General features: G+C 30.1%; 1 protein-coding gene across 18 annotated transcripts; it reads right to left on the reverse strand.

Moving 5' to 3' along the window:
• Window positions 1–595: 595 nt before the first annotated feature.
• Window positions 596–11,134, reverse strand: LOC145048648 (uncharacterized). 18 transcript variants are annotated; one of them, XR_013682992.1, is made up of 18 exons: window positions 10,910–11,134; window positions 10,254–10,321; window positions 9,939–10,005; window positions 8,383–8,440; window positions 8,108–8,179; window positions 7,477–7,560; window positions 5,547–7,357; window positions 5,098–5,148; window positions 4,931–5,008; window positions 4,779–4,838; window positions 4,608–4,698; window positions 4,446–4,494; window positions 4,284–4,362; window positions 4,054–4,170; window positions 3,102–3,186; window positions 1,944–3,020; window positions 1,348–1,390; window positions 596–1,119 (listed from the first exon to the last, which is right to left on the reverse strand). XR_013682992.1 is itself a non-coding variant. In XM_078997205.1 (18 exons), the coding sequence occupies exons 1-5, from the start codon at window positions 10,941–10,943 to the stop codon at window positions 7,487–7,489; spliced, it is 315 nt and encodes a 104-aa protein (XP_078853331.1). In that variant the 5' UTR covers window positions 10,944–11,134; the 3' UTR covers window positions 596–1,119; window positions 1,348–1,390; window positions 1,944–3,020; window positions 3,102–3,186; window positions 4,054–4,170; window positions 4,284–4,362; window positions 4,446–4,494; window positions 4,608–4,698; window positions 4,779–4,838; window positions 4,931–5,008; window positions 5,098–5,148; window positions 5,547–5,706; window positions 7,270–7,357; window positions 7,477–7,486. The 18 variants fall into 18 exon arrangements, 13 of the variants coding, with proteins under 13 accessions (XP_078853331.1, XP_078853327.1, XP_078853324.1 ...); XM_078997205.1 differs by lacking the exon at window positions 8,383–8,440 and having other exon boundaries at window positions 5,547–5,706; window positions 7,270–7,357; XM_078997201.1 differs by lacking the exon at window positions 8,383–8,440 and having other exon boundaries at window positions 5,547–5,886; window positions 7,270–7,357.
• Window positions 11,135–12,201: the final 1,067 nt, after the last annotated feature.

Raw genomic sequence — 12,201 nt, forward strand, 5'->3', positions numbered from 1 at the left:
AAATTACGGAAAACATAAAGGTTGTTAGAAATTATGGGTAATAAAGGCACTTGGATATACTGAGAATTGTGATCAAATCAAAAAATTGGGTGGTACTCTCTACTCTTTGATTGGATAAGACTCAAAAGAGAAAAGAACAGAGAATTAGATATATGAATTTCGTAAGTACCAGAAAAAACTGACCAAAATTGGTTAAATACCTCCTTTTTCTGAAAACTGTCATAAATCCGGATTTTCTATAAGGATTAATACCAAGCATAAAAACAGGTCAAATATTCTACATTTGGATTAATACCAGCAAAGGGCTTTGCCCCTTGGACCCCGCTCCTTAGGGCGCTGCCCCCTAAATGACAGTCTACTTTTAATCTTGAATAAACTTAAATAAGTGTGCACTCCACACCTTCCTTACTTGTTTAATATTTATCAATATCACTTTTGGTCAACAAAGTTGTGAAGAAAACATTGTAAATTGTTTCCTTTAAGTAATGCTTGCCTCTTTGCATTATTAAACGGTCTTTCTCTCAGACCACTTCACTGCAGTAACCACGCACCTAACTGAGCATCAATAAGCCTTACTAGTTGAAAAATACACAAATTTATCATAAACCAACAACAGTCTTTCCACTCTGTTATATAGTAAGTCTCAATTCCGCCATGTCATCCAACCAACAACTTCAAACACAAATAAATACAATCCCCCATTATATCAAAAAGAAATAACAGTTTTGACTTATGTGATCAAATCATTATCATACATAAACTTGAGTTTCTTACTCCTTGGTAAAATCCAACTGAGCTTCCATAGTACGCCAAAGGAAGATAACTGAAATAATATATGATGAAACAAATGGCATTATCCGATGGATACAACTTAATTTCAGGACTTCCACCAGTAACATTTGCAGACAAGCTTCCGTAGGAAAAGGAAAGAGTGGAAGGAAAAGATTCAACTTTGGTAGACATGAAAAAAAAAATGAATAAGAAAATAGAAAGCACTCGTATACCATAATGTAGCAACATCATCTGGTTGTTTGTTACTTCTGTAGAAGCACCAGTTTATATGCAATCAAATGGCAGAAATCATGAAAAGATTAACCAGCTCATATCAGAAACTCATGTCTGTTTTCATGATAACAAGAAGACAGAGTTAGTGAAAGTCAAACACTAAATTGGTGATGCTTCACAGATGGCACTAGCTCAGCTATCCCTCCAACCACCTATTAACTAACACTAAACAATCTTATCAGTGCAATTATTTGATAACACATCATGGATGCCCACTATCATCAACTAATCACAAATTTAAGCATTTTTTTAAAAGTTTTAAAGGCTGAAACTTACACTTACCAATGTCTGTGGCATGCGCAGAAGACTGATTCACAAAGATTAACTGCAGTTTAATAAAATAAATGCAGCATTAAAAAGAGGATTTAAAACTTCAACATTATAATAAATATGCATGATCAACAATTCCAATACAGGATTCCTGTTGCAATGTTATACAATCCAACTTATAAAAAGCAACAAGGAGAAATTAATATACAACAGACACAAAACCAATAGTTGGCTAAGCTGTAGCTGCTTCTCAATATTTATTTGTATCTGTAGAAATAAATACAGAAAAATTATATAATGTATTTATACCCAATCTCAATCCCAATCCGCCTTAAGAAAATAACAATAAGCTACTTAACATCAGGCAATAGCTCCATCAAATACTTGTAATCTTATTACAGTGAAGAAAGTATAATGTAGTAATCTTAGATGCATTTAGAGCAAAATATTCCCCTTTCTCTAGAAGAACAACACTGTGCCCTTGTTCTATCACTACCACAGCAACAAAATCAGTAACTATGGTGATGCAAAACAAATGTGTTTTTTTTCCAAATATATACAATTTCAATGAAGAAAGTATAATATAGTGAATGAGATGAAATCCATACTTTCTTAACATGTATTTGGTTTGGCTAAATTAATAAGATGCTTGTTCAATCATCACAGCTGAATGAAGAGATTCCTGCAAAAAAAAATTGAAGTTTTTTACCAGCATTCTCATATATGTAAATAAATTTTTTAATCACAAAAGAGATTTGATTATTACCTCATTCATTATATTGACCAATTGTCTTTAGCATATTTCAACCCACACCATGTGGTATTTCCTTTCCATATTAATTAAAAAGTACACTTTATAAATAAAAAAAAGAATTGACTAAATAGAAAATATCTTTTGAAAAGAAATACCAGGCATACGATTTTTATGGAAATACACAAACAGGAATGATAAGAGATTGCTCATTTGGCCTTCCTTATCGGATTCTTCATTGTAAGTTTTGGTTGATTTTCACATCATATCTTTACATTCAGACAGATTTAAAAGCATTAAGAGGTAAATTCAGCTTTCGTAATAACAATCTTTATAATAAGCAACATGGACTCTAAGTTGTTATAACAGCGAAGCCCTATAAATTTATATTTTCTTTGTGATGGATGCAAGTGAAGATTTGGACCAGTTATCAGGATTGCAAAGAGATCTGATTCTCGTTTAACAATGTTATAATCCTAAAATGTTGCATAAATTTGCATATTTTCTCCAAAAATACAGTTTGTTGCGTATATAATAACTATATGTATATGATGCAACTTCACAGCAAAATCACAATATAACTTAGTATTAAGACTCTTCTTCTGATGAAACCAGATAACAGGAAGTAGGTCCATCTTAAGCTGCATACACAAAAAAGTATCTCATGTCTGTACATACCATACGCTTTTTTATTTTTCAAATAGATAATTAAACAATGAAAAAAGAGTAAAAAAAACTAACCACAATATAAATCATTAGATTATTAAAGGTATAATTAATGTCATAATAAGAAAAACAATTGCAGTTAGCACCTTAAAATAGCTTACACTTTAAGAAAATCCATGACATCAGAAGACAAGGGTGATGGCCATGTTTGTCTTTCATTTTGTTAAATACTAATCTATCCCACATAGCATAGGATATGCATTCTCTCCTGAAAGATTAGATAATATTATAGTCTTTAATGTACAGAAAACTAAAAGTGCTGAAGAATTAAAGTTATGTAAGTTGTTACCTTTTAGTAATGTTTGCCTCTTACCAATAAATGCATCAACATTAAAAAGTCTCTCTTAGATGACTTCAATGCATTCACGACAACACTGCAATAACCAAACACCTAGATGAGCGAGCATCAATAAGCCTTAATAACTGAAAAATACATAAAGTTCCTATCATACATATACACTGTTATGTAAAATCAAACATGTCATCCAACAATTTCATCTGGTTTTTGGTGAACAAACAAGGTGATGGTTGTTACTTCCCTAAAAACCAACAATTCATATGGCAGAAGTTATGAAATATTAATCATGTTATTGGAAATAGATGTTTATGTCTGTAATTATGAGAACAAGAGTTTTTTCTAAATGTATTTCCCAAGATTTAACAATTATATGAGTTGAAATAAATCCAGGGGGGATGCCATTCACCTGTAATTACTATACAAATTGATCAAATGCCTGTAATAAGATTAAGGTCAACAAAATTCCACAACTTTTTAAACAAGAATTATGGTTCACTATTTGGATCATAGATGCAACATCTGCTTCTTTTGATTCATCTCTCATTAATGTAAGTGCCTCACAAACATGCAGCCTCAATTTAAAAGAAATAGCCACTTGGTTGTTACATGCACTCACAGTTTATTTAGAAGAGAAACTATATATTATTCACCTCTTTACAAACTTGTTATGTATGCTTCCTTAAAAATAAAGGCAGCATGGTATTTTTGTCATAAAACTAAAAGTAGCATACAAGTTTTGTTTTAAAAATGAAATTAGCATGCTATTTTTGATATAACACTAAAAGTAGCATGTTACTTCTGATTAAAAATGAAAGTGGCATGCTATTTTTGTCATTACAAATTTACGATGAGAGTAGCATGAGAGTAAACTAGTCAATAATAATAATAATAATAATAACAAAAGTTTTAAGAGTGGTCAATGATAGTTTTGTAAATTGTTTACCTTGAAGTAATTGAGCATCAATAAGCCTTACTGATTAATAGATACATAAATTTATCAATAATGCAGAACACAGTAAGTCTCAATTATAAAATATCATCCAAAGAATTCCAAGTTGTCCTGTACAGATGAAAAATACAATCAAATTATGTGAAAAAGAAACAACAGTTTTTTCATGATATCAAAAAATGAAAAAAGACTAGTTACATTTGTTGTATAATGAAATTTTTTACCTCGTGTCTATCAGAGTATGCATTCATTAACAAATTTATTGCATTGCTTGGCTTTGATTGATGCCTACAAGCCTACCACCTGTATCCAATGAGGGTAATAATGTAATTTCAGCCAATTCAGCATAATACTATTATATAAAACTTTATTTAGGACTAACTTACTGTCCTATATGAAAACAGACATGTTCCCGAATATGACTCCATGTTGTTTCTTTATAAAAAAAAAAAAGCAAAATTGAACAATCAGCTACACTCGGGGATCATTGATATTCAATAATGAAAATTATTTCTTTTATAGATAGATCACTAAAAAGAAATCCATACTTCTTAACCTAACAATAACATGAAATGGTTGAAATTAAAGGTAACAATAAGATGCTTGTTCAAGCATCACAGCTAAATGAATAATAGATTCCTGCAAAAAAATTGAAGTGTTTTAACAAAATTCTCATGTATAAAAAATATTTTTATTCACAAAAGAGAAATGATTATTACCTCTCTATATTGACCACTTGTTTTTTACATTTCAATCACACCATTTGCCATTTATTTTCCCTGTTGTCCCAATTCAATAAATAATAAAAGTACACTTTCTAAATTAATAAAAGAACTGACTAAATAGCAAAATGTCTTTTGTAAAGAATTACCAGGTGTACTAAATAAGTGCTCAAGGAGTTTTCCATGCAGTATTCAACATCTTTTTTATTAAAAAAGCACATCATTTCCTGAAGATAATAAAAAATAAGCACACGTTTTAAAAACAGAAGGGTATTTCTGGAAATACATAAAACAAGAATGATTCAAGATTGCTCACTTGGCCTTCCTCATTGTAAGTTTTGGTTGATTTTCAGCTGCATATCTTTATCTGTAACATATTATTCAGACACATTTTAAAGCAATAAGAGGTTAAATCAGCTTTTCGTAATAACAGTCTTTATAATAAGGAACATTGACTATAAGTTGGTAAAACAGCAAAGCCTTGATAGACCATCAAAATCCCTATAAGTTTATATTTTCTTTGTATTAGATGCCAACACAAAGCCAAGCGAGCAACATTTAGACCAGTTATCAGAATTGCTCCGATTGCAAGGAGAGCATACTCACGTGTTAACGATGTTTCATGTTTTAAGACAACAATGTTACAATCCTAAAATGTTTATATATTGGTTATAGGTTTGCATATTTTCTCCAAAAATCCAGTTTGTAATGTATAATAATAACTGCTAAGAAAAAACAATTGCAGTTAGCCATAAAATAACTTACACTTTATCAGAAGACAAGGATGATGGCCATGTTTGTCTCTCATTTTGTTAAATACAATTAGGCTTGCCTCTTAACATTAAATGTAGCAACATTAAAAAGTATCTCTTACACAACCAGATGACTTCACTGCAGTCATGACAACACTGCAATAACCAAACACCTAAAAAAACCAACAATTCATATGGCAAAGAAATCAATAATCAAATGGCAGAAATCATGAAATACATCCAGGAGGAATGCCATTCACCTGTAATTACTATACAAATTGATTAAAGGCTACATGATCTACAAAACTGAGAGGTAAAAGATCATAGATGCAAGTGCCTCACAAACATGCAGCCTGTAATGAGGTTAAGGTCAACAAAATTCCACAACTTTTATAAACAAGAATTATGGCTCACTGTTTTGATCATAGATGCAACATCTGCTTCTTTTGATTCATCACCCATTAATGTAAGTGCATCACAAACATGCAGCCTAAATCCAAAAGAAATAGCCACTTGCAGCCTCAAACTACAAACTTGTTATGCTTCCTTAGATGAGCTTGCATAATTAACCAAAACCTTAAATGTTATACTATTTTTGATATAACACTAAAAGTAGCATATTTTTGTTTAAAAAATGAAAGTGGCATGCTATTTTTGTCATAACAATAAGAGTAGCATGAGAGTTAACTAGTCGATATAAAAAATAAAAACTTTTAAAAGTGGCCAATGATTGGAGAATCTTTAGGTTAACTTTTTTTTTTCACTCCAACTTTCCATAAGTACTTTACAACAGAGACGATAAGACGTTGGAAATCAGTATAACAAAATGGAATGAAGTACATTTAAAAATCCACTGTTAGGATATTGTTGATCTATCTATCTGCATTATTAATGAATCATGAATTAAAAATACTTGGAAATAAAGTGCATCAGTGTACCGAAAAATAGTATTTGTAGTGACCAAGGGTATATTAACACATGAATTCAAATTTTTTTTCTTTGACAAAATCAAAAAGTTTGAGGTTATGTTATGGATGGAAACCATGCAGATGTTTTCATCATTCTATAAAAAAATTAACCTCACAGTGTGAATAACCTTGAAGACCAAGACAAACCTTTTTGTAGTACTAAGAAAACAGCAATCCAAACATGGTGAAAATAAATGCATAAAGCTTTGAAACAAACTAATTAAAAAGAATAAATAAGAAAAAGAACTATCACTCTGATTTTGGCCTTACTAAACAGTTACCAACAAAACTTGAAATACATTCTCAAACGACCAGACGAACAAAAAACATCCAAACACACATTAAAATTTTCAAATGATCAACAAACCCACAAAAACGCATTCTGAAATAAGCCTACCAGACACGCTTAAAATCAGATTTTACAAAAAAAAAAAAAAAAAAAAAAATCAACAAATGGGTAGAATATTCAAAGTATAATGTCACACTAAGAAAAAAAAATGCTAAAATCTGGTACAACTTTCAAAGCATGATGCTTTAAGAAGAAAAAAAATGAAAGTACAATGATATAATTGGGTAGACAGCTGAAGGTTTTCAAAGTACATTTCCGTAATAAGAAAAAGTTAAAGTAGAATACTGTAAGAGAAAGAAACAAACTAAGATGCTGTAAAACAAAAACGAATGAAAGATATTTTATATCAGACAGATTAATTACATTCTTCAGAGTATGAAAAACTAAAAAAGTTAAAGATAGTTTCGTAAATTGTTTACCTTTAAGTAATTGAGCATCAATAAGCCTTCCTGATTAATAGATACATAAATTTATCTTATTGATATCATCCAAGAATTCCAAGTTATCCTGTACAAATGACAAATACAATCAATCCCCTATTATTTCAAAAAGAAACAACAGTTTTTTCATGATTTCAAAAAATGAAAAAAGACTGGTTACATTTGTTATATAATGAAATTTTTTACCTCATGTCTATCATAGCATGCATTCATCAACAAATTTAATTTGTTGCATTGCTTGGCTTTGATAGATGCCTAAAAACCTACCGCCTGTGTCCAACGAGGGTAATAATGTAATTTCAACCATTTCAGCATAATACTATTTTATAAAACTTTATTTAGAACTAACTTACTGTCCTATATCAAAACAGACATGTTCCCGAATATGACTCCATGTTTCTTTATTAGAAAAAAGCAAAATTGAAAAAAAATAAATAAATAAGCTACATTTGATATTCAATAATGAAAATTATTTCTTTTACAGATAGATCACTAAAAAGAAATACATACTTCTTAACCTAACAATAAGATGAAATGGTTGAAATAAAAGGTAACAATAAGATGCTTGTTCAAGCATCACAGCTAAATGAATAGATTCATGCAAAAAAATTGAAGTGGTTTAACAAAATTCTCATGTATAAAAAAATATTTTTATTCACAAAAGAGAAATGATTATTAGCACTTGTTTTTTACATTTCAACCACACCATTTGCAATTTATTTTCCCTGTTGTCCCAATTCAATAAACAATAAAAGTATACTTTCTAAGTAAACAAAAGAATTGACTAAATAGAAATATGTCTTGTGTAAAGAATTACCAGGTGTACTAAATAAAGTGCTCAAGGAGTTTTCCATGCAGTCTTCAGTGTCTAAATTCAAAGGTTGAACAACTGTCACCAAATGAGAAATATGTCAAGTTGGTTTCAAGCAATTTCATGTTTGATGATGATATGTTGAGCAAAACATTCCCCTGTCTTTAACAACAGATTCATTAACTATGGCGATAAAATGATGAGGGTTTACTGTGTGTACACAATGTGATAATTTTAATTAGAATTGTAGTTTGTGGTTGTACAAGTGTAAATTTACTTGCCTTTTGAATTGGATCTGAAGTCATGGGAAACAGAAGAAGCAATCAATCCATGTTGATCCTTTAAAAAGATTAATACAGAAAGGCATAAATTTGTCAGAAGAATACACAACACACAAACTTAGAAACAATATCAAGTTACACTTTTGGTCCATTATTAAAGCTAACTTATGAGTTTTAGTTCTTGTTTGAGGTTTATTGTAATATTCCCAGTCATTGTTCCAAGTAAAGTGGCTATTATTGGTAAAATCCTTTGAAAACATATTTTAAGGGAGTTTTGATGGGATCAAATTTCATTCCGTATCCTTCAAATTTCTATGAACCAAATAGAAAAGGTAAGAAAGAAAAACAACATGCTGATTTAGAGCACATATTCTTTGCTCCATGTTAGGGATCTATCACAAACAAAACCAAACCTTTCAGCTGTTGCAATTGAGAAAAGTTAATGAGTTTATGGGATCAAATAGTTATCCTACTACAAAGCCTCAACAAATCCAGATCCTCTATAACACATGTGTTGTTAAAGTTACCCATTGACCAAAAATGTTATGAAACCGTGAAATGAGTACTTACTAAAAGTACAAACAATATTCTTTTTTAGAGAATCTTTTCAGGAATTAAGGGATACTGGAATAGCTATGCTCCTTAAAAATATAGAACATTTATTTTTTAGGAAAAGTGATGAATTTTGTTAGGCGTAAATTGATGCTCCTTGAACATGGAATGGCATAGACAATGAAGACATTTAGGATTTTGACACCATGAAATGAGAAGTATAATTTCAAAAAGATTCTATTTAAAAGTGTTTAAGGAGAGAGAAATTCTGATGAAAATAGAAATGAAAGAGATTAAGATGAGAGAGACAAAATGGTCAGTTTCATAAATTTAACATTTGGGTTGTTAGAGTTGACAACCCAAGTACCAAAAGCCTTATTAAACCATGAAAATAAGGACCAAAATTGCAAAAAAGATTCCCTTTGGGACCTAAACCACCAACCTGACAATAAGGACATGTTTAACTGTAGCAGGAAACTCCCAGACTCCTCCACAACAGAAGTAAAAGAGAAGGGAATGCTTAACGTGAAATTAATAGATAACATTTAAATAGTACTGCTTTATTGCTGATATCAGAAAATGGTATGCCTAATTGCATATACATATAAAGAGTCAAAAGATGAGGCTAGCTTTTCTCAGACAAATCCAGAAAAATTAAAGACATCATTATCCAGGGTAGCAATTTATCAGTGCAGCAATTGATGAAAAAGAAAAAAAGGGTTATGTGCCTTATAAGGAGCAATACACAATCTGATATAAGCTGTAAGGACTTAAAGTAAAGATTCAAGAACCAATGTAATAGTGTTCTTATTTTCTTCAAACTTTATAGCAATGGAATAAAATAAAATTGGTTCCTATGGCATTTTTTCCATTTTGATATATGTAATAGTTTATGGCATGACAATTGACAGATATCATAAAAGAATTGTACTATTCTCTAGTTGAAATTATAAAGTTTCATTTTGTACTGTTTAAAATTACTAATTGCTACCAAAAGAATTTACCATTTTGATCAACTTCTTTTAGCTTCTCCTTAATCTTCTTCTTTGACAACTGAAGAATCTCAGGGGTCTGCACGTTTAACAAAAGCAGAAAATTAGAGAGAAAATCTTATATGAACATGTGTAGAGGAAAATTAGATCCTCTTCAATGAAGCATCTCCTGAACTCCATTTGCTTACAACTTAAATTCTATCTCAACCTATCCAAGTTCCTAGTTCAATTTTGAAGTCTGGGCTTCAACTGATTTACCAGGCATTTAATCAAAAAGATGGAGGTTGAACATATGTGCAGGAATCTTGGGTTCTTAGGCTTAGATACCTTCTGGTATTGCTGTTTCTTTGACTTGTTAAATGATCTTACAGAGGAACATCCCAGATTAAGGGCAGCTGAACACCATAGCAAAAGAATTATCAACATATTCAAACCATGACTAGATCCAAGATTTCGACCAAAGTTATCATCTTATTAGTATATGTAAATGTAAATCAGTGGACACGAAATAGGAAACATAATAAACATTAGGTGATGGAGTCTCTAAACACACAATACATGATCAGATCAACAAAACCACATAAACATCTTCTGAAAAAAGCCTACAACACACGCTTAATCAAGAAAAACTATGCAGGTTCCTTCTGTTTTTATGTTGCAATACAACTTGTGCACTTAGAAAAACAGATTTTAACCCGCCAATGGAAAGACCATGAAAGAGACTGGGTAATAGTAGAAACCCCAATCGGAAGAAAGAAAACTAAAAAAACAGCTTGTATTTTTTTTGTCTTATCTATACATACAGAGGAAATTTCAACATCTTTAATTAGAGAAAAACCCTAGAGATCTAAAATAAAAGGCAGAAGAGAAAAATGAGAAGAATGAAAACTTACAGAGGAAATTTCAACATCTTTAATTAGAGAAAAACCCTAGAGATCTAAAATAAAAGGCAGAAGAGAAAAATGAGAAGAACGAAAACTTACAGAGACCTTGATAATGTCTTTGGATTGTAGACATGGTTGTGAGTGTCCTGCGAAGGATGGGGTGGTTGCTTGGGTCTCGGTGAAACGGAGTTACAGAGATCGGGATGAGTCTCCGGCAGTTTGGAGAAGAGCCGGAAGAGTGAAGAATGGAAGAGTTCGAAGGGGATAATATAAAGCGCCAACACACCACCGACCCAACCTTTTCAACTTCCCAGTTCCAACGGTTCTCTTACAAAACGGTTCCAAACTTAACTTTTGATTTCTACCGTTTTAACCTAGATTTTAATTCTTTATTACGAAACTAACTCTTTACTTTTTCTTTTTACATTTTGACCCATTTTTACTATAAATTTGGTCCAAATTGGTTTTTAGAAAACTTTACAAATTTTAAAATATTTTAAAAACTTAATTTTTTAATATATATATATATATATATATATATATATATATATATATATATATATATATATTTACAAATTTTTTTATTTGAATCAATTTTTCAAAAATAGTTTTGTAAATATTATTTATTTGCGTTTTATGTATGTTTTTTAGGATATCTTTATTTAAATAAAAAAAAAAAAAAAAAACATTTTTTACAATTTCTTTTATATATTTGTGTTTTTTTTATCAATTTGTTTTCATAAAATTATTATTCTTTAGATAAAGTATTTACTATAAATATATTCCTTTATTTTTTATATTTTCATTTTGTAACATCCTATAATTTATTTAATTAAACTATTAAGGAATAATCATATTATTAGTTGATATGAATTTAAAAAGTTTGGAGAGGAGCTGGATGAGGTAAGTTTAAAAAGTTAAGACTAGATTTTTAAATTAATAAAGTAAATAAATAAAAGATTATTTATTTAATTAAATCATTAAAGAATAATCATATTATTAGTTGATATGAAGTTTAAAAAATTATAAGTGAAAATAATAACATTTTTTTTAATAGAGGGAAAAAATAGTAAGTTGGCAACGTGAGTTGACCAAAAGGTTGACTCAATTAATGGAATATAGACCGCCAAGTTTATAAAAATGTATGACGGTGAACTTTTTATGTCAATATCTAAGTTAAAAATCATAAATATGATCTTATGGTGAAATTAGTAAAATGAGCAAACTTAGGGAACCAAATTGTAAACTTTGGAGAAATAAGATGCATCAATTCCCCTATATGGAGACAACGTGATTGAGTTTCTTACCACCTCCTCTAATGGTAATTGTGATCTCAAGAGCTTTTAGGGTTTGTGTAACAGTCCGAAATTCAGGTAAGCCTTATGACCCTT

Source organism: Lactuca saligna, chromosome 5 (genome assembly GCF_052625555.1).
Source record: "Lactuca saligna cultivar CGN05327 chromosome 5, ASM5262555v1, whole genome shotgun sequence".
Taxonomy (NCBI): domain Eukaryota; kingdom Viridiplantae; phylum Streptophyta; class Magnoliopsida; order Asterales; family Asteraceae; genus Lactuca; species Lactuca saligna.